This window comes from Ylistrum balloti, unplaced genomic scaffold (genome assembly GCF_031769215.1).
Source record: "Ylistrum balloti isolate Yb309-2 unplaced genomic scaffold, AGI_CSIRO_Ybal_v1 Utg371040, whole genome shotgun sequence".
NCBI classification, from domain to species: domain Eukaryota; kingdom Metazoa; phylum Mollusca; class Bivalvia; order Pectinida; family Pectinidae; genus Ylistrum; species Ylistrum balloti.
This window is the reverse complement of record NW_026782576.1, coordinates 1,121,879-1,143,555: the sequence shown is the minus strand read 5'-3', so window position 1 is coordinate 1,143,555 and position 21,677 is coordinate 1,121,879. Positions and strand designations below refer to the sequence as shown.

The window sequence follows — 21,677 nt, the reverse complement described above, 5'->3', positions numbered from 1 at the left end:
CACTAAGCTAACATACTCTCGGTGATAACCTAATAATCTACATGTATCTCAACAAATATAGTGTAATAGTAAGAAGCAATGAAACACACCCTGCCACCGCTGGGGTTCGGACTAGTCCGACACTCTACCGCTCGACTAAATGAAAATTCTCATTAGCCGAGGCTAGTAAGGCGACTTATACTCTAATACAAAAATATGAAAGTTGTTTATATCGCACAAATTATTAAGACATGACATTTTAATTCAAATTTATTGATTTGAAATTGAAATACAAATTGCTTGAATTGAGTTTTACTATCCTCGATTTTGTCATCAACACGCGCTATCTAAGATACTGTATGCAGAAATATGATTTGTTCATGGTGATGGCGTTTTCACAGTTTGAGCTCTGATCATCTTGTTGAAAACTGAGAGAGGATTAGCCAATAAGTTCTGTGGGTGTCCAGTTTCTAAAATCTGCAATAAAAAGATATAATCCTACTTAATTACAGCCTTTGTTCAGGTGAAGGTATAACAAAAATACTAAATCAATACAGCACACCTGGCCATATAAAGGAATAAACTCGTTATTTCTATTACAATTATTTCAAAAGATAACTTTCTAGCCGAAAGTCTATTCTTGTTCTTTTCCTTAGCAGAAAGTTTGACGAATAAGGAACTCACTGTCATTTCAGTACCACTTAATGTTTCATCAATATGTTTTAGCGCTCTAAAATATGTTGTAGCACACTAGAAACAAATCCCGCGCATACACCGAACGTACTGAATTTAGAATAACATTATGTCTATCTTAAAGTTGTGTACAAAGTGAAAGTTTTTCACTTCTTTCTTTATTTTCTTATTTTTATGAAGAAATCGATTTCATTAATAATATTGCCTTTTCCGGGTTATTTGCTTGTCATGTGCTGACATGGACCTATCCTTGAGCTTTATATTTCGCTTTACACATGCTATCTCATTATCTACATATCATACGCTATTAAAAATGTTTTAGTTTTCGGGTGTGTAGTATGTCAGCAGTATAGTGTTGTATTCCATTATCTCAGTTTTTTTTTTATCAAGGGATTAAGTTTATCAGTGATAGATTATATGTTAGTACATTAACGCAAGGGCTTAAACACATCCATATGTCAAATAATCTCCATCAGTCACATACTGCATAAAATTATTATATTTCAATGGGTCAAACATTATGGTTTAGAAATCATTGGAATTTATCTTTACTATTTCATACCATTGTGCGTATTTGATGCAAATCGAACATTTCTTCGTTAACACAAAATAACTTTAAGCCGTTTGACATAGCCGCGAATTCTTACAGAGGGCATCCCCTTCAGGTGTAAAATTAATTTCAAGACTGGCAGATTTGTTGATGCATTTGCAAAAATTTTTCAGGTACCTAACAATTTATAAACCATACCTTTATCAACTTAACGAATTGCGTTCGTTTTTTCGATATGTGAATGACCTACCTGATTACCCATTATCAACACAGGTTTTGATTATATAATTGATGTTTTTGATCCTTACTATGATTGAATGCATTTTGTGTGTTAGATTAAAGGCGAGATACAATCGCATATAACAGGTTGGTCGTCAAAGTTTCTATTGCTCATTACATCAATATAGTGTATATTTATTAGTATACCTCTCCAGCTTCCATGATTAGAATGACGTCACAGTGTAGCACGGTGTTGAGTCTGTGTGCTATCGTCAGGACGGTGCAGTCGGAGAAACTGTCGCGGATCGTTTGCTGAATCATAGCGTCTGTGGAGGTGTCAATGGACGCTGTGGCTTCGTCCAAGACTAGAATCTATGGGAAAATACGACATTAATTATACTTGCAGTGAAATACAAGATACTTTATTTTTGGTCTCATTGATGTCCCCTTAACAGAGAACAGCGGAAAAAACAACGCTGGCCTGCAAGGGATGCCCGTGTCATAGAGGGCTTATTTCTACTTTATCAATACGAAAATTAAATATTTTTATGAAAACATCAATATCTTTCCTTACCTTATTCTGACGAAGTATGGCTCTACCCAAACAAATAAGTTGTCGTTCACCTACAGAGAAATTCTCTCCGTTCTCTTCAACTTGAAAGTCGAGCTGCTCACAAAACTGGCGTACCTAGATTAAGAAAAATAAACTTAAACCTACTTAGCATATTATATATATAACAAATAAATGTGTAACATCAGTAGCCATATTAGATACTTGTAAATTACCACACAAACGTTGAGTGGTTTGTCTGTATTACTATTTACGGGGAAACATTATTCCATGTTTTTACGCCCCCAAATCATTTCCGGATTTAAGCCTTAAGTGTAAACCATTGTTAATGATTACCTTTTCTTTCATGTGAACCTGTTCCAAGGCTGCCCAAATCACCTCGTCTGAGTACAGATCAAATGGATCCAAATTATACCTGTAACCATATTCAAATGTTACCATTTATTAATTGGTCCATTTTCAAGCAGACAAAACGTTCAAATATTTTAAAAAATACAATTAAACGAAATCGGTATTGAATTTACAAAGAATTGATCAATTTATATCAGGTTTCATCACAGAATAGTTGGAGTTATTACCGAGGATTCGATCGTAGTGAACCTATTGAGTGTATGACCTATGACCTTCACGGTTTCTTATAGTGTGATCTCTTCACCCAAGCATATGTTGTATTTCGGCTTACACTCATAGGCCGTATAACTCACCAAAGCAAGAATCATGGCTACTGGTATTATTTTTAAATCAAACTTTTAATTAGCACTTATCAGTGTTTAAGATTATTATAAGATTAGTTTAGTTATTTGTTGTTACCTGAGGGTACCGGTGAAGAGGACAGGATCCTGAGGTATGGTGGACAGACGAGATCGAAGAGTTTTACGCGGAATGTGGGCTATATCCACTCCATCTATGTAGATGTGCCCCTCAGAAAGATCACACAATCGGAACAGCGCCGCGGCCAATGAGGACTTACCTATGTGGCATGAGAAATATAGATTACGTGTGTAAAAGACGTTTTATGTTAGGGTATGTCTAGCACTTACTGTGATGTTTGTCATGATCAAAATATATCTGATGTTTGTGGTAAGAACTTTATTAATATGATAATCTAACAATCTACTCCCGAATTCTTGCCTAGAAATAAAATTCCAAGTCATATTTGTCCTGTAATAAAATATCACATGAACTTATATAAAAAAAGCACTTGTGTCCTACAAAGAACATATTAATCTTTGAAGGTGTGCTAGACGTTACATAGAAAGATATAAGCTGTGGTCTGTGGAATAACTGATGTGGTTGTTAAATTTAACATTGAATATGAGCTTTCGCAGGGACTTTGAGTAATGACAATGTCATCATCTGTTTCCTTGCATTTGTTATACTAAATATATGTCTATATACATAATTGTGGAGATTCGTTGATTTATAGCAGTATATATACATGCACTGCATTTATTTGTAGATTTGAACATAAACTAGAATACCTGCTCCTGTCCTTCCTACAATGCCGACTTTCTGTTTCGGTTGGATATTGAAGTGTATGTTCCGTAATACTGGGTCCATGTCCTTCCGGTAGCGCATTAATACGTCGGAGAAAATAATCCGCCCCTCGCGGGGCCAGCTCTCGTCCGGAACCACAGAGGTAGTGTCCACTTCTGTGTCTAGTTTCTTTACAATCGATAATACGCTTTCATAATTGCATTGCATGTATTTGTATAATTATAGAAAACAAAATACCGTTTAAAAATAGTTTTAAACTGCATGTCTTTTCTGCTTTGAAATACCTCTCCGTCAACCTTAACACATTAACAAAATACCATGCACTATCAAACATGTACAACCAGAGCAGATTTTAAGAACGCGACAATGTGATATTCCAATAGGTACCCGCATTTAGATTAATGTGCATGTGGACAATCGTATAAGTAATGCAAGAATGTGCTACGACATTACATGGTTAAACACTCATATTTGTATGCTTACCGACTCGTACTCGTGTATCCGTTCGATGGATGTAAATCTCGCTTCAGTGTCGTTCATAAGTCTTATTGCGAACTGCATCACAGATACTACCTAGAAATATATATTCAAGACAAGTCTGGTCAAAATTCCGATAAACCATTCTCCATTCTAATGCGTTTGGAACTAATAAATGACCTGATTAAAACAAAATATTGTAGATATTGTGAAAATCCTATTCACAAGTAGATTGAAATTTCTATCATACAGCAATATCTTTGAAATAAGTTCAGAAACACAATAAAATAATGAATAACTCTTATTGGTCAAAATAGGTGGGTATGAGGAGAAATAAGCATCTTGATAAGGGAAAGAAATCGGACATGACCGATACACTTCCAGATCAGATTTATACAAAATATCGTCAATTACAAGTCACGATTCTTTAACGAGGAGACCTGTACCGAACACGCTAAAGGAAAGCAGACCGATGATTAAAATATGACTAGTAATGAATTCACCCTGATTGTCAGTGATAGCGACAGGGCGGCTAAAGCTGGGGCGATTGATCCTTTTGTTAGAACCATGACTAGAGTAGCTGCCACAATCAGGAGAGACGAGACGATATCGAGCCTTAACTCAATCCAGCGAAAGCTCCCTTCGAACAACATCAATGCCGTTGAGGTCACATCCGTATATTTCATACAACTGTTAATTATCAAAGTGAGTTATTAGTAACTTTTCTAAAGCCTACGCTCTTAAAAAGATCTAACATGACTGACCTGAAAGGAATATATGAGACGAATTAAATAATTTGATATGTCATGATTTTTTTATATTCTATCTTACATCAGCACAAGTGTAAGAATCTGAGAAATAAGCACAAGCATTAAAATTCCTTTCACCATTCACGATATACTTAATTAGATTCTGACTGTACGGTTATCATTATCGAGACTATGTGAATTCATTGATACCTTATTTATTTATGATGCACAATAGTGTTTTGGTCCATATGTCTTATGACGTTCATGACCTGGCTTTATTACATGACAAATCAGGCTTGTTATTTTATAAATGAAAATGTAAGGAATCAGAAACATCAAAAGTCATATCATAAAATAGAATATAACACTTCTCTGCATGTTCACACCGCATCTTATCTGCTATTAAACACTAAAATAAATATCATTACTTGATGATGAACTGCCTCTGTTGGTTATAGGTGACAATGGTGGACAAACCAGCTCCTGAAGTGGTTACGTGGTTAATGAGGGGTGAGCGAGCGACGTTTTCAAATCGTTTGAGCTGTCTAACTGATTCAGCAGAAATCTTTTTAAATCCGTAAAAAATCAGTCCAACAGGTACGAAAGCAATCGCAATCCAAGGAAGGTTTACTGCGGCAGCTCCCAATGACAACAAAACCGCAACCAAGACATAAAGTAGAATGTCCATAACATTCGGTAAAAACACATCACCTGAAACGTACGCAGTCCTGTGTTGTATTGTTCTATTATATGAGCTGGAATACATCAATAACAGTAACTGTCTGATTAAAAGAAATTAGTTTTAGCTGTTAAGGACTTTCAGACTTTGACACATTAACATTTTGAGACCAATAGTTCTATCCTTCTCAAGACGTCATAGCACTGGCGCCATTTTCCAGCAGGATAACGCGCTAGTGCACACGAGTTAAGTCTTCAAAACTTTCTTGCAGCAGGATAATATGCAGGTGTTAGACTGGCCATGGACATCATATATTTTGTTACAAATCGAGTATATTAGGGACATTCTTTGACAACAAGTGAGAGAACGTCAAAATGAGCCATCAAACTTGAAGGAGTCATAACGTTGAATAAAATCAATTCAACGAAATGTTTTGTCTAAATTCATCAATTACTTTATTAATGCACTGGTAAGGATTTACAATTGGTATAATTAGTCCATCGCATCAGAGAGTATTGTCAACCTTTTTGGGGGATTAATATTACAAAGAATAACATACCCCAATAGTTTCTTTTGCATATTCTCCAAGTTTGTTTCGAAGGCTTACCTTCATCCATATCTCGCGAGAACCTATTGAGAATACGACCGGGTGGATTTGCGTCGAAAAACGCCATTGGTGCTTTCATGATATTGTGTAATGCTCGGTTGTGAAGTTTGCCGGAAGCTTTTACCATCACCTTGAAAATTAAGTGAGAATACTTGAAAACTCTGTGACCCATCTTTCACATAGGTATATTGCTTTTCCGCCAAGTTATTTGTTTCTGTCCTCTTCACGAGCTTTGGGAATTGGAGAGTCGTGTTGAGATATTGTATCTTTTACTCCCAGGTGGTAGACAGTGCTGGTTGACTTTTCCTTCGGAGGTTTGTGTAACATGCATATCACGGTTTATTCAATTGATAAGAAATTGATTAAAATCAAAATTTCGGCTCTTAGCATCATTGACGAGTGCCAAATGATATTCACTGGTGTGAGTTGTGTAAAATCTTATATCAGTTAAGTTTCGTATTGTATGGCATGCATATACACATTAATATTTTTCAGACGATATTAAAAATGAAAATAATAAAAGAATGAACGTTTGACATTGAGGTTATTAATTATTTTTCTGAACAATTTTATCTTCCCCCTCCCCCCGTCACTCTTAAAAAATAACCCCGTGCTTTTACCGTCGATGCTATGACTCCTTTTAAAGACGCCAAGAGTATTATGGCCCCTAAGGATGCCAAGTAGATGCTGAGGTAAAAGTCCATGCCACCGGTCTGGAAATTCGTAGGTTCTGTACTGTTTTGGAAAAGAGAGGTGGCTGTCATATTTATAGACATGGAAGCATTGGGCAACATATTTGCTGTAGGTGTGGCTTCTGATGAATCTGTCTGCAATGGGAAAACAAAATCTTTATTCGTATAATCAATCAATATAACGACCAAAAGTTTACCTGTCAGTCATTGGCAACCGAGTGTTATCTGCAATTCCTTGATATCTATTTGGTGTGAAATGGACGATTCTTATGGACACGTACCATGGAATTTTGCTTTATTGATAGGGAAAGAGGCAATAGATACAACTCCTAGAGTAAACTTAACCCAAATGATTTAAAGAACTTGCTAATTACCTGACCAGGTTACATGTGGATCAGAATGTGAACCAAAAATACTAGTAAATCGCTAGTCTATAACTTATAATGTTCATGGTATTTAAATTAATGAATCGCTATAATACATTTTGTTCTGCATATTTCCAAAAATGTTTGATAATTTATCATACATGCTCTAAAATCTCATTTCATTATGTAAATCAGACAATTGTCTGTAAACCACATGCATGATTGACCAAGTTTAATGTGATTAGTCAATACTGAAGGAAGGAAACTGACTAGGTTTTCGAAACTGTCTCATAACTTTAACGGTGAAGTTACACTCAAGGCCAAAGTTTATAATGAATAGTAAATCCGTTTTGTTTAGACACCACAGGAGGCTAACAAAGCTGTTGACTATATTCAAGTATACATTAATATCATTGTCACTACATATTTATACCTACCACACAGTCAGATTACGACAACTTATTATGTTATGTAATTCACAGAATCTTGAATTTTGTAAATAGAACTAGATTACTGGAATGACATATGTGCATCCAAGTCTGAATATTAAGATAATGTTTCATTTTACGAAGAAAAGAATTGTAAATAGATGAGCTCACAACTTTTTCAGGTTTAAAAAAAACATTTCCCCATATTGATATATTTCTATTAATTTTCATAAATGATACGAAAAATGTTATATTTTATGCTAGGCGTTGTATACACATATTTTACCGTTTGCCCTAGCCAAATGCCAAGCCACCAGTCCCCGAATACAACTGCACCCAAGGAGAGAATATACAGCAGAAGAATAGCCGCGGCTACTGTGAACCCACCGGCAGCATTGATATACGACTTGTACGTCCCAAACGTTACCATACCGAATCCGGCGTCTTCTTTCTGGGTTAGTCTTCCTGTGGTGTAAAGCATAAACACGTGCGAATATATGACATGTACTAACAGAACCATGATTTCCAAATTCTTTGAAATCTTCTATTGATATGATTTCAAGAGATCACGGTGCTATTTTTATCAATGACCCAATGTCAACTAATGTTTTATTGTCTAACAGAACTTCTTGATACAGTTGTGGAAGTGAGCATTGAGCAGAATGGATTTGTCAGATTATAGTCACATATCTTTAAGGGCAACATGGGATTTTCTCTTTTTCAAAAAATACTCGATTCTATTTTTTTTCTATCATTTCAATTTAATCTAGCAGACTTAAAACAATCTTAAGGACTAAGGATATGTTTCACAATTTGTGTAAACAGGAGAATGCAAAGATCATAAATGGAATGACATATCTCTAAAATATTTGTAGCTATTAACGATTCATGTATATAGATTTTTAAACAAATTTGGCAACGGAACAGGATTCTTGCGCTTATTGTCCAAGAAGTATTCATCTTTGCCATTTCAACACCAAATGAATTTTTAGATAAATATAGTTTTCTTTTAGATTTCTGCCTGAAAGCAATTAATGAACAGGTGTAAAATATAATCCTAACATCAAGACTGACAGAGGTCCCACAAAAGCTTCTGAACTACGATTACTAATGTTTAGTAATTCACCTTTATTTTCCTTAGAAACGGAATCATCATTTTCGTCTTTCTTCGGTTGTTCTTTACTTTCTCCTCGCTTCTCAGAAGAACCCTGGTCATCATCACTTCTCGATTCGTCTTTCACTTGTAATAAATAGAACTAAAATCATCATTGATATTTTATGATAAATATGTTTATACGCCGTTGATGAAGCTTCCGGAACACTCGGTCTTATCGTCCTTGCAGATTTGCTTGGGTCTTCGTGTAAATCATAATTTGAGTTTCATTGAATTTTAGTTAAGATCCTGTTGCTTGTATTACTCAAAACCAAGAACTTAGGTAGTGCGAGGAGGGCGTTTTGTAGTCGCCATTAACATTAAATGAGGAATCACATAATCGATTATCTAAATGTACTCGAAAATGTTTATTTCCGTACATTGTGTAAAATTTCATTTGTCTCGTATAGAATGAGCATTTTTACTTTTTGTGAACTAACTTTTGAGATAAATCGACCTTGAAGACATGCGTGTAAAAAGTGTTTTTACTTTTGGATGAATGTGTTAAAATAAATTTGTCTTTGTTTCATATTAAAATTCTGCTATTTTACTAGGTTACTTCCTTTGGCAGTTGGGACTCAGATAGTGTATAGTGTGTAGTGCATAGCGTGAAACTTTAATGTCTCATCATGAGAAATATCTTGCGCGGTATGAAGATCTGAGTTTTCACTTTCTAGGAACTATACCGTTTAGTTTCATTGTTGACGTCTTCTAATTGTCAACTGTGAAAAAAAATCTCACCCATTCGAAAACTTTCATCTTCTTTAATCTCTATCAGTAAATAAGTCAATTAATCATTTGATTCTTTGTCATATAGCATGGAGAACCCTACCTGTGGTTGCTGTGAACGCGCTCGTGGCATGGAACTGGCCCATCATTGAACTATAGTAACCACCAAACTCCAGCAAAGACTCGTGTGATCCATTCTCAACGATTCGACCTTCTTCCATGACTAGTATTTCATCACAGTGCTTCAGGTACTGTCGATTGATTATATATTCATTATTAAACCCAATGATGATTAAAATGTCAGCATCAAACAAATATTTTAGATTAAAATATATGACTGACTATGACTATGATTATGAATTATAATTCATCTACACCGAGTTATAACTACTCCCATGTGTGACTGTTAAGTATTTCTAATAAATTGGAATCAAGTTGCATGGACGGTGTCAATGCCTGTCTACTGTTTTGGTTCTTGCGACCTGTATGAATGAACGATATTTGATTTCAGCTGTTTATACAAGCCTTGATAAATCAAGCGATATTATAGCTGATAGAATATTAGTTTTCATGGAGATGGATGTTTTTAACCATTTTTATGTAGATCGTGATAAAAATCCATGTTACATTAGCAAATGAGAAGTTTCTCATGTATAGTTTGTACATATCAACTTCAGCGTTTTAGGATGGCGACAAACTGTACCGAGACACTTGTGACTGTTATCTAGTTACCTGTAATTGATGAGTGACCAGTATAACAGTCTTTCCTTGTAACAGTGTATTGATACATCTATGGAACAAATGCCGGCCAACGTGTACGTCCACGGCCGAGAGCGGGTCATCAAGGAGATAGATGTCGCTTTTACTGTAGACTGCACGTGCAAGACTCACTCTTTGCTTCTGTCCACCGCTAATGTTAATCCCTCTTTCACCAATCTGAAATTATTGAATTATTGTGGATATTAAAATCAAACGTAATTGATAATGTTATCAAATGAAGTTATTTTCCGTGCAACAAAGTTTATTTCCTTCAATATATCAACTAAACTACCCCAAAAGAGGACTGCAACATGTTAATATACAGAACCGCAAAGACGATATGTCAATTTACCAAGCAAACGCGCGTTTGGATGGAGAAAAGCGCGGACAGGGAACCGAGCATGTGACAGATTACTTAAACGTAGTTAATAATAATGACTAAATGCTAACTATTATGTTTACATAGTTCAAATAACTTGAGTGATTGTTGACTATTTTCTCCTAAATCTGAATCTTATTCCTCTGCTGAGAATACAATGCAATATCTTACCTCTGTTTCATCCCCGTTGGCCAACAAATCCAAGTCAGGCTCAAGACCACAGGCATATATCACTTTGTTGTACCTGGATGAAGTTTAATCAAATTAAATCATATAAATAGTTGTACCCTTCCTCCTCCCTGCTCTCTTCAAAAAAATTGATTCCTTTTTATCCGTTACAATGTTGGTATTTTTCAATCCATGCAGGTCTACGTATACTGTAACATCTTAATTAGTCTGCTGGATACGCTGTGTTCTGTGAGAGTCGGTTTACAAGATTTTCCTGTATTTACGTATTGTGAGGTATTTTCTCAAAGACAATTACAAAAAATATTAACACATTCATGGAAAATTGTTTATGTAATACTTAAATACTGTTTCAAACGACATTATTCAGTCGTATACTTAGCAATAGTTGTCTCATTGTTCTTGGGAAAACAATTCTCATACATAAATATTTTGTATACTTTCTATCTTTCTTTGTTGGTATCATAACAAGCTTTAATTGTTAACCGTGTCATGTATCAATTTTCTCAAAGGAAGGTATTGCTTTCCAAAACAAAATAGTTCCACTTCAAGTGTACTACACTGGAAACGCACTTTCCGATTAGCATAAAAAGTAGCCAATATAGCAGAAGTGACGGATTATTAATGAAAAGACTTATGGTTCAGTCCTCAGATATTATCTCCTCTTCTTTGTCATATTTAATGATTCGGCCATGTCAGTATCTGACGTGAGGTTTATAGAAATCTAATTTTCAAATGTTGGGAGAAAAAACATAAAAGTACAAACCAGTCAGGGTCGTAGGGCAGTCCAAATAGTATGTTTTCCCGAAGTGTACCGTTGAATATCCATGCCTGCTGTGCAGCATAAGCTACATTTCCACTTACTGCAAGATGTCCGATCAACTGTGGCATCTGTTTAGCATAACAATATGACATATAGGCACATTTAATCATGTTCGAAATAAAGCACATATTTAAGGCTGTAAAATTTTAAAATGTAACGTAGTTTTATAATTAGTAATGGATATGGATTTCACATCAATCAAATATTTCATAGGTTTTGAATCGTTTATGTGACTTACTCGTCCAAGTACAGCCGATATCAGGGAAGATTTCCCACAGCCGACAGATCCACATATTCCGACAAGTTGTCCCTGGTAATGATAGCATGCTACAGGTAAAATTCAGATGAAATGTGATTTACAGTTGAGGGAGAACTATTGATCAGAATAGTACAATGTCGCATACTAGTATAATGCACACAGGCATTTACACACAAAATTCAAATCCATTAATAATGACACTGCCAGGAGCGAAAAATTATGGTTTCCCACTCTAGACATCGAAACCACCTCCTCCCGTTTTTGCAAAACTTTCCGCTTTATCAAAATATATAGCGTAAACGTATATATTTGAAAGATATGATAAAAGTCAGATTTATATGTTCAAGACAAGTACATGCAAACGATCAAAAATACATCCGAAAAATGTCTTCTAAAACATAATTCTTTGAAAAAACGGGGTAGTAGGTAAATACAGGCCATTGCAAAATCAATGAAATTTGGGGGAGAGGACCTACTGAATACTTACAGAGCCATCCAAAATGCCAAAAATATTTCAATACGTCGCGAAATCATATTCAACATGAAATAAAAAGTACGAAAGTTAAACAATCAGGTGAAGAAAACGTGATTGTGTACATTAAGTGCTATATAGTAAATAAGCTTACCTTTTTCACATTAAGATTGATACTGTCCAGTTGCATATAGGAACTACTTGGTGGTCGATTTGATTCTAAATAAAAGCGTTGAACGTATGTCTCCATGTATATAAAACACATTAAGAAATTTCCAAAGTTGGTTACTATATGTCAATATGGTAGCATTATAACAAACATATTTATTTGACTTACTAATAAATGTCAAGCGAAATGATTGGAGCTGATGATTTCTCAAAAACCAGAAACATTGTGTGCTCTCATCTTTAATAATAATTTTACTTTGAAGACCTGGTCCTGATTGTTCAATGACTGCTTAGAGATAACCAATGGTTACTGATTTTTTTTCAAATAAGAATTAAAAAGAACGTACTAGATACATTAACTAACGAAAGAAAGAATTGTGTTAACATAGTAATTTCAGAAAAAAAATCCAGGACATTTTGGTAAAAACATCAAAATTTGATTCTGCAACGCTTCAATGTCCAACAGTTTTTGCGTTTATAGGTTGCATTCCATAGACTGTATCAGAAAGTGTTTTTCCAGAGAAATCATGACAGCTAATGGTGCCCATTAATAAGATAAGATGCTTTGTGGAGGCTTTTTCAGCAAACGAAGACTAAACGAGATCGGACACGAACAGGGCGTTTGCGTGTAACGTCTCGTCGACAAGAAATACATTGATCGCTAGATGTCATTCATTATTATACCGCATTGCAAATTAACAAATCGAAGTACACAGCTTTTTTTCTAAATAGTATACATTCATAACTATGTTCAATTTATCATAAAAAAAACTACCTTTATTTTCTTTTTTCTTCTTTTTCGTTTTTCGTTCATGTTTTTTCTTCGACTTGTCATCCGGTGATTCGGTCATCAAGTTCCATTGAAAAACAGCATCTTGTATCTCAATAGCGTTAGAATCGTCTAATACTTCGGAGCTTGGAATCTGGAATTCCTCTCTTAACATCAACTTCTATTTTCGGACAAATACATAGGTTGAAATATATTATTTAGATAGAAGCCTAAAATACAGTTAAAGATAAATTACACAAATACACCATTTATTGACTTTTGGACTTTTGTTTTGGATTATGGGTGTTCTCACTCATGTATTTAAGATTAAGAAGCAATAATTTCCTTTTATACAATTTTTTTAATGCCGTTTGTATATCGTGTTATATCTATACACGAATTCATAGTAAAACAGGTTCGAGTCTCACACAGAAAATAGCAAGACAATCGGATTCATACTGCAACTCTACACTTCAAAATTCACACACTCTTTCCTTATAGATTGCCAGGATAATGCCAAACGGTAGAATGCAACATCCCCCATCTATCCGTATACAGTACATATACAAAACTAGTTGATAGCCATCCTGAGCGGGGGTCACCTTATAAACTTTCTCTAACATGGTAGAGGTCCTCCAACCGGCGGATGGTAGTTCTAGAAGTAGGGGAAGATTCCCTATAAACCTTAATCACTAGCTCTTCAACCTGTTTGGAGGATTGATCCTAATGACTAGAGACTTTATCACCGCTTTATAATTAACATGTTGCCAAACAAATACAGAAGTACTGCACGAAAACTTGTGTGAGACTCAAAACTCTTTGATACCACATTGAATTTATATATATGTAACGTGTAACGAGTAGCAATCATAATTAGGTGATAACAACATCGAAGAGCCATGGAATAGATGGTTTACTTAGCTTTCAGAAGTTTCATATAAAATATGCATTTGCTATCCTTATCAATATGTTGTTCTATAATTTACTTCGCACAGATAAATCGTAGGAAAAGGTGCGTTCAACGTTGTTGGTTTAATGTTGTATTTGTGAATATTTGAAATAATTGTATGATGTCACAAATGTTAAAAGTGTTGAGATCGAGATGTAGATAAAATGGTGTCTAAATCAAGACATAAAATATATTTGAAGGTAATATACTTCTTAGCTATTTGGTCGAAAATATATCAAGAAAATTGCAATCAGTTTCTATTTTACATGAATTTACTCCTAGATAAATTTGATTAGCATTTAAACTTGCAATAACATACTAAAATTTTATGCATGATATCATGTTTTTACCTCCTGCAGAAGTTGTTTGGTATATCCTTGCTTACCTTAACACGTTCAAATGTGACTCTCGACTCGCCAAATGTACGCGTAGCAAACGGCACATAGGACACAATAGCCCGTAGGAAATCCAGTGTGGTCACTAGAGCAAATGCCTGATAAGCAATGGGAAAAAATAATATAAGCGATATCAAAATTTTCAAATGTGCTTCAAACTTTGCTGTTATAGCATGATTTGAAAAGAAAAAAACTAATAAAACGTTTTAACGATTTCCAATGTTAGGGGATGCGCACTCAAGTATGGTGGTATTCGGTTTTTTTTAAATTTTTTATTGTGAATGAATCCATCGGTTCTACACTTTACATCAAAAACATGTTTGTTGTAACGAGTGCACATGTATCAGCTATAGAATTCATTATTAGCATAAACGCAAAACTGCCTTAAGATATTAAACTGATTCCACTCTTGCGAAATTGAATCAATATTCAGGACAGCATTCCATTCATTTTATTTCTGTCAGAATCAACTAACCGTGGACGCTGTCAGTTCGTTTCCGAATGCTCGATAGGTTGCTATGGAAGCGACTGCCGCGATAGAGGGCGTGACTGGTATAATGGCATTGGTGATGGCATTGACGATGGCAGCGGTTAGCAGAACACGAAGCTCACTTTTCCTGATGGCTGCAAGGTTTTACAATAAGCAAATAAAACATAGTATTTATAATTGTGTATCAAAAGCAAGTATAGTATCGATTGGCATTGCATAACTATAGAGATAAGATAACAGGATTGGTGTGTTCATGAAATGATATATAAAATAACATTTAACGTTATAATGCAGAAGTCCTAGTCTCAATGCGTACCCGTAATTGCTGACAGGAACGAATCTTCCCATCCATACATCTTGATCATCTTCATGCTATTAAGTACCTCTGTCATTTTCCTAATCTGAATGAAATACAAGTTGAGTAAATTTACATCATATTTAGCAATGGTGAATATAAGCGTGTTAAATATGTTCCAGGTTTATACCAGGTATGTTGTTGAAACAGGTTAATCATGATGTTGTTTTCAATATAAGGAATGTGTCTTTAATAATTTGTCAGACACGTCATTTCATAGACCAGTTCAGCAATATTGTTATAACTTACTCTTTTGTCTGTGTGAATTAATGTTTTGCGTCTGAGTGAAGCGACAAAGGTAGAGAGATGTGCCTGCATAAACACAAGAAAATACTAACATGTCAACATGATCTCAATCGCAATCAAATTTTAAAAACTGGGACAAAATATGAACAATAGAAAGATTTACACGAAGACTCAGGAAAAAGTACAAGAATAAGACCACGTGGTACGGAAGAGTAAGCGTTTTCTGTTTCGTCTACGATATCCAACATGTTAATTGAAATTATTAACACAATTCAAGCCATGATTTAATTTGTTAAAAAGGATTTTCAGTAACAGAATGTAACCCTTAAGAAAATTGTAATGCCAATATGAATATGGAACATATGATTTTCGGTTGACATGAAACTAGAATATTTGTTACATTAAATCTCACATTAGTCTTATTTAACATCGATGTTAGCTATTTAGAGTTTCGCACTGCCCTTTATGTTAAAAATTTCAAAAGACCTAATATATCGTAAAAAGTTTTAAATATAACGTTGTAACAGTTATTATCTAATATCATAACACAAATCAGTTATACCATTGTGATATATCATGGTCATTGCATCATATTTATGTTCATAGATATTGAAAAAACCTCACCTGTAGTTGATAGCAGATTAGAAACGTTGTGAGAGCGATGAAGCACCAGTAACCAATAAGATAGTAGGTATATGCCGTTCCAATAATAACATAAACTGGGAGAGCCAATAGATATACAAACGATATACAGTTGATAAACACCCTCATTGAGTCGGCTCCAAATATTGTAACGATCTATAAAACACAACAATACATTAACGCACATTAATACATACATTAGTGTTATTTGTAGCATAATACATTGAATGAATGTGTACTGGAAAGTTTATGCTATGACCCGGGGGTTCGATTACTCGATTTAGAACGAATACACTTTCATGACATAGGAAATGGTCAAAATGAAAAGTATAATATGACAAGGTTGTAACTGATACAATGAAATTTTATCAACTAAAAGGATTAAGGGACTTCGGGATTTGTAGAGATTACATATCGAATTATCAGGTGGTCGATATGCTAACTATGTATCAAATTATCATCTGACTTTCGAGTTGAATTGATTGGGTTTCGTATAGACTTTGTCTTGAATCTTACCTCAGATGCTACCTTGCCTTTAACATTCTTCAGCCTCAGAATCTTTTTGTAGACAACACCTAACATACCGGCTCGGAACCTCGTGCCTTCAAATATGAGATGCAGCATACGTGTAGGGTAATGAAATGGGGATTATACAACGAGTGATCGTATTTCTTACGTCCGAATAAGTTATTTAGATAATTAAGTAAGTATTTATGTAACACGACTATTTTTTATGTTTATGACAAGAGTCACTAAACAACAATCGATCTGAGTACATCTTGACTAAATTAGATGATCTGACCACACGGAGACATTGTACAAGATTTGCCAGCCGAAATAATTGTTATTCAGTTCAATGACCTCTGTTTGTCAATGCCACCATTTCGTGCTACACCATGCACTAGATCGTTTGCGTTTTTGAAAGGATCAAAATTGCAAAGTTTCTTAACAACTCGAAAGTTGCTACTACCAGATTACCAATTACAGGTTAAGTGCTTATGTACTGAGGAGCAAACATTAGATAAATTTACGATACTGTAGCCATATAGTTTAAAACAAGGAACTCGATTAAGAATAAGGGTACTGATAGAACGGGATGTTCATTAATAGTGTAAGGCAATTTAACAAAATGTTCCTTTCTTTCTGACTTTTATTAAAATATACACGATAGTTTGACAAGTACCCGAGATACAAGCAATATTATTTGTTAAATTAATACAAATGATAGATATATATATATATATATATATATATATATATATATATAACGCTACATTCATGTCGTTTATTCAGGCTAAAAATACGACTCAAGTAAGAATTTTTTATATCATCTTCAATAAAAGGTTTATGCGTGGATTAAAGTATGCATTGATATATAAATGAAACAAAAATTTTACCTGTCTGGACTCCGAAGAAAATTATACAGGTAAATGATACGGCTCTCAGAATTTGACCGATGGTATTTCCTGCAACAAGTGCCAGAGCGTAGCCCAGATCCGAGGTTTCGGACTCTAGGTAGCTGACTACGAGATTAGTAATGTATCCCTGAAAAAAAAACCACATTTTAGGGAAAGCTAAATTTAGATTTGATGACATGTTTTAGTAAAGTTAAACTTATGCTAGTCACACCATTCAAACAACTCTCTCGTGACATTAAATTTCCTAAAATTTTATTGTCATTTCGTGTAGTATTTACACCTAGGTGTACGATTTCTAAACCGAATCGGTCTATTGTTTTCTCTTACACGGTACATCTCGGTATACGTTTCACTGGCCTTTTGTCTAATGTAGATGACAGAGTGTGTCTATCAACACGTTACAAATATGTCCAAATTTAGTCATCAATTTCATGTACATTGATAAATAACGTATATAATGTGCGTTTAACTTAGGTTTAGGGCATGATAAGGATCATATTCTACTTGAAATATACTTACGCTCATGAAAAATGAGAGCACAGCATTGACGCAGACAAGCAATATTTTTATATAGAGCCGTGTCTGGATGAACTTGAACCAAGCTCTTAAGAATGAGGATCCTTTTTCACCATGTGTCGCTACTTCATTTTCCCATATTTTTTCTAATCTAATAATAGAATAAGTTATTTCAATCTCAACTGGTTGTAGTTAATACTGCTAACAGGGCCCTAGGGCCTCAATGAAATTCTGACTGCTGTACATATTTCATACGATTATGCATTATATGTCTTTATTATTTATTATTCATTAATTGATGTTACGATTGCACAACTGAACAGTGTACGATAATTGAAATGTGATGAAAAATCTTTTAAGAGATTTTATGTAAAATATGACATTCCCCAGCGCCTAACAAAACAGAAAAAATCGTAAGCTTCTCTACCGATATAATAAAACAGAATGATAACATAGCTAGTATTGAAACTTATTGTATTGGATTACGGGGCTTGTACATATCTCACTCTATCTTTTCGACATTTCCTTCGACCAATTTCTATTTCCATCCGTGTTCTCTTAAGTTTCAAAATCAACACTTGTATATCATAACTGACAGGTCCTGAAAGGACGAATCATCTGTATTATTGAGTTGATTCAACAATTGGCTCTACTGTGTTATATTCTTAATCCGTATTGAAAGGTGTTCTCCACTTATGTGTCTTTTGTACGATCTATGATGATACCGATACCAATGTTTACTGAGATCATGAAACTAATCGTGCAAAGTCAGGGATAACGTTGATCAATTCCTTCTATTTAGCCCTTTTCACTTCGGTAAAAGATATGTTTGACGTTACATTTATGTAGCCATAAAGGAAATATCATTTTTTTTCCTGAAAAAATCATGATAAGCTATTTTGATATTGTAAAATGTAAACCTATTAAAACCAATATGGATGTATCACCTGACTGTATTGACGTCACATGACTCCCAGTCTGATATCTCCCATACATCCTCTTCCCTCAGAGCCTGGTCTCTGTTTTTGTAAATCTTCATAACCATGGAGGATATCCATGATAACGTGATGTAGGAGAATAAACCAACTTTGTTTACTGGAATTTTTCCATCTCTAGAAAAAGAAAAATAATGACATAAAGAATGACAATAATGCTTCAATCTGATATAACCATTTTGCTATTATAGGCAATGAGTCTTCTGAAAAACGGAGGTTCAAATAAAGTTGTATGGGTCAATGAAAACAAGTAAATACCAATATTTTAACATAATTTTGTACCGAGTATAAACTATGAGACATAACTGTTTACACGAAATGGAAGGGGGATAAGAATAGGTTAGATCTTTCGTAAGGACAAACGTCTCCTGCTCTTTTGACCACATCTACTGTATGCATTTTGTCAATTCAAGTAAGTAATAACATGTTCCTCAAATGAGAGCATGGTTAATAACAACCCACCCACGAGACATATTTGTAAGCACCGAACCTATTTAAGCTCAAATCGCAATAGGAGGTGTCATGCCCTATGATCGCTTATGTTTCTGAGGTTTACCGTAACGCGAAAAAAAAACATAATAAAAAGATATATTTTAGATATAGGATCGTGGTTTAATTGCAATGTTATCGACCAGCAGCCAGAGATGGCAGTGCAACCTATTAATTTGAATGTCGTGATGGAATATGGAGAGGAATTGGCTTACAAAGTTTAAACATTTTGGCGGCATATTTGATGTTTACTCAAACAACTGATTGCTCCGTCGTGCTTACCATATTATATCATACCAATGAGTTAATTCCTTCAAACTACTACCGCTTATATTATAAAGAAACGGGGTAAAAGCAAATAGTCCCCACTTCATCTGGGGGATTAATGACATGCATTCGTTTCTCTTGTCTGATTGCGATATAATCCTACTTTACACGTTAGAAGATGAAGATAGCGTATAGATATGCACATCCATAGATATATATACACATATCGACTGACAAATTATACAGGAGATATCGTGATCAAACTGAAATAATATTCGTTCCGGTAGTATGAGCATGCAGAAGTATCCCAGACCAACTGACAATGATGTATTTGTTTAATAAACAGATGCCTTATATTACTCTGATTTAGGAATTTACGAACAGTTGTTACATTTTTTTTCTGCAGGATAGAAAACAGCGTACATAATTACAAGAATTGTACTAATATTCCTTACTTAGATGATGGACGAAAAGGTTTCATAGTTTTGAGTGAAACAGAATATTTTCGGCTGTATGCAGATCCATGTGTGAAATGACTATCTGCAAGTCCATGTGCTGTGGGCTGACTGAAACAGTAACGAGAAACAACAACAAAAACGTATTTAGTTCGGTGCAAAATGACAAATTAATTCTTCCAGATTCAACTATCTCTTGGAACTGTTTATGCACTCGTTCACTGAAAATGGCCATTAAGAAATGAACATATGGTGTGATGGCCATTCACAAGTAGACAGAATAAGTGATTGACCTATCTGAAGCATTTTTTCATATTATATTTGCCAGGCTTGATTTGAATTACGAGTATGTTGAGGTGTTCTTATTTTAACATCAGTTATTAGAATAGTTGTATCTACAAATAGAGTAACTTAATATCGTTTATAAAAGCTTTAAACAATGCAGAAATAATACCATCTTAATAGTTAGTTAGATAAGACAGGGTTAAGATAGGCATGTAGTCGAACAATTTTGTCCAGATTGCAAATAATACATAATTTTCCACCTTATTATTAATCTGAAGATTATCAAAAATCTGTTCATCTCGTACATTTCACTATCAACCATCAATTATTTAAAACTTTTATAAAAACAAAGAATATATGAAAGTAAAGATCAATTACCTGGAATCATTTTCAACCATATCAGGATCGCCATTAATAGCGGGATTGTCAAAGGAAAAATTTACTTTTCTGTCCGGAAATATACTGAATGACCGGAGCTTTGGTTTACCATCCATGCTCATTTTGGTAACTTGTTACCTGTAAAGAGGTCAATAACAAATGCCGAAACCATTTTAAGCATGATGATATCTTTATTAGAATTTCTATCTTTACCTAGTAAGTATCTTGAATTCCAGTTTTTTTCTATACGCATCAAGGTGGACTATAGTACAACGAATAATTACGTTATGGCTTTCATGTTAAAACTAAGTCAAGCTTGTAATTTGAATTTGACATTTAAAAGCACAAACATAAAAAACTTTGTATAATCCAAACTTCGAACTGCTTGATATTCTTACAAAGCACATAAGTAGAATGATATAAGCAAATATTAGGTACACACATTTTCAAACTTTTCTGCAATGAATTTCTAAGGATAAGTATCACAGTTTTTAATATCTGATATTTTGAATTTCACATTTACCACGTGATAAAGTTTATCATCAAATTCTTTTTAGCGTATCTAAAATCTTACAAACATACTACTGTTTACAT

The 21,677-nt window shown here is 34.4% G+C and overlaps 1 protein-coding gene across 1 annotated transcript; it reads right to left on the bottom strand.

Annotated features, from left to right (window-relative positions):
- Window positions 1-357: 357 nt before the first annotated feature.
- Window positions 358-21,205, bottom strand: LOC132560267 (ATP-binding cassette sub-family C member 5-like). The gene is made up of 31 exons (XM_060224930.1): window positions 21,084-21,205; window positions 20,421-20,531; window positions 19,162-19,326; window positions 18,218-18,365; window positions 17,678-17,825; window positions 16,797-16,882; window positions 16,263-16,436; window positions 15,642-15,704; window positions 15,354-15,438; window positions 15,023-15,171; window positions 14,538-14,645; window positions 13,210-13,384; window positions 12,421-12,485; window positions 11,774-11,845; window positions 11,479-11,603; window positions 10,698-10,770; window positions 10,121-10,324; window positions 9,492-9,639; window positions 8,633-8,746; window positions 7,784-7,971; window positions 6,642-6,848; window positions 6,022-6,151; window positions 5,164-5,446; window positions 4,490-4,676; window positions 3,993-4,082; window positions 3,494-3,677; window positions 2,823-2,982; window positions 2,349-2,427; window positions 2,016-2,129; window positions 1,649-1,813; window positions 358-456 (listed from the first exon to the last, which is right to left on the bottom strand). Exons 1-31 carry the CDS (start codon window positions 21,203-21,205, stop codon window positions 358-360), a joined length of 4,221 nt encoding a protein of 1,406 aa, XP_060080913.1.
- Between the last annotated feature and the right edge of the window lie 472 nt (window positions 21,206-21,677).

Excerpts from the sequence above, each read along its gene's own strand:
- LOC132560267 (XM_060224930.1), bottom strand. The coding sequence starts at position 21,205 with ATGAGCATGGATGGTAAACCAAAGCTCCGGTCATTCAGTATATTTCCG. Across the intron at positions 12,486-13,209 it reads GAAGAAAAAAGAAAATAAAG|AATCAAATCGACCACCAAGT; the intron begins GTAGTTTTTTTT and ends GCTTTTATTTAG. Across the intron at positions 6,849-7,783 it reads TAGGGCAAACGGTAAAATAT|ACAGATTCATCAGAAGCCAC; the intron begins GTGTATACAACG and ends TTCCCATTGCAG.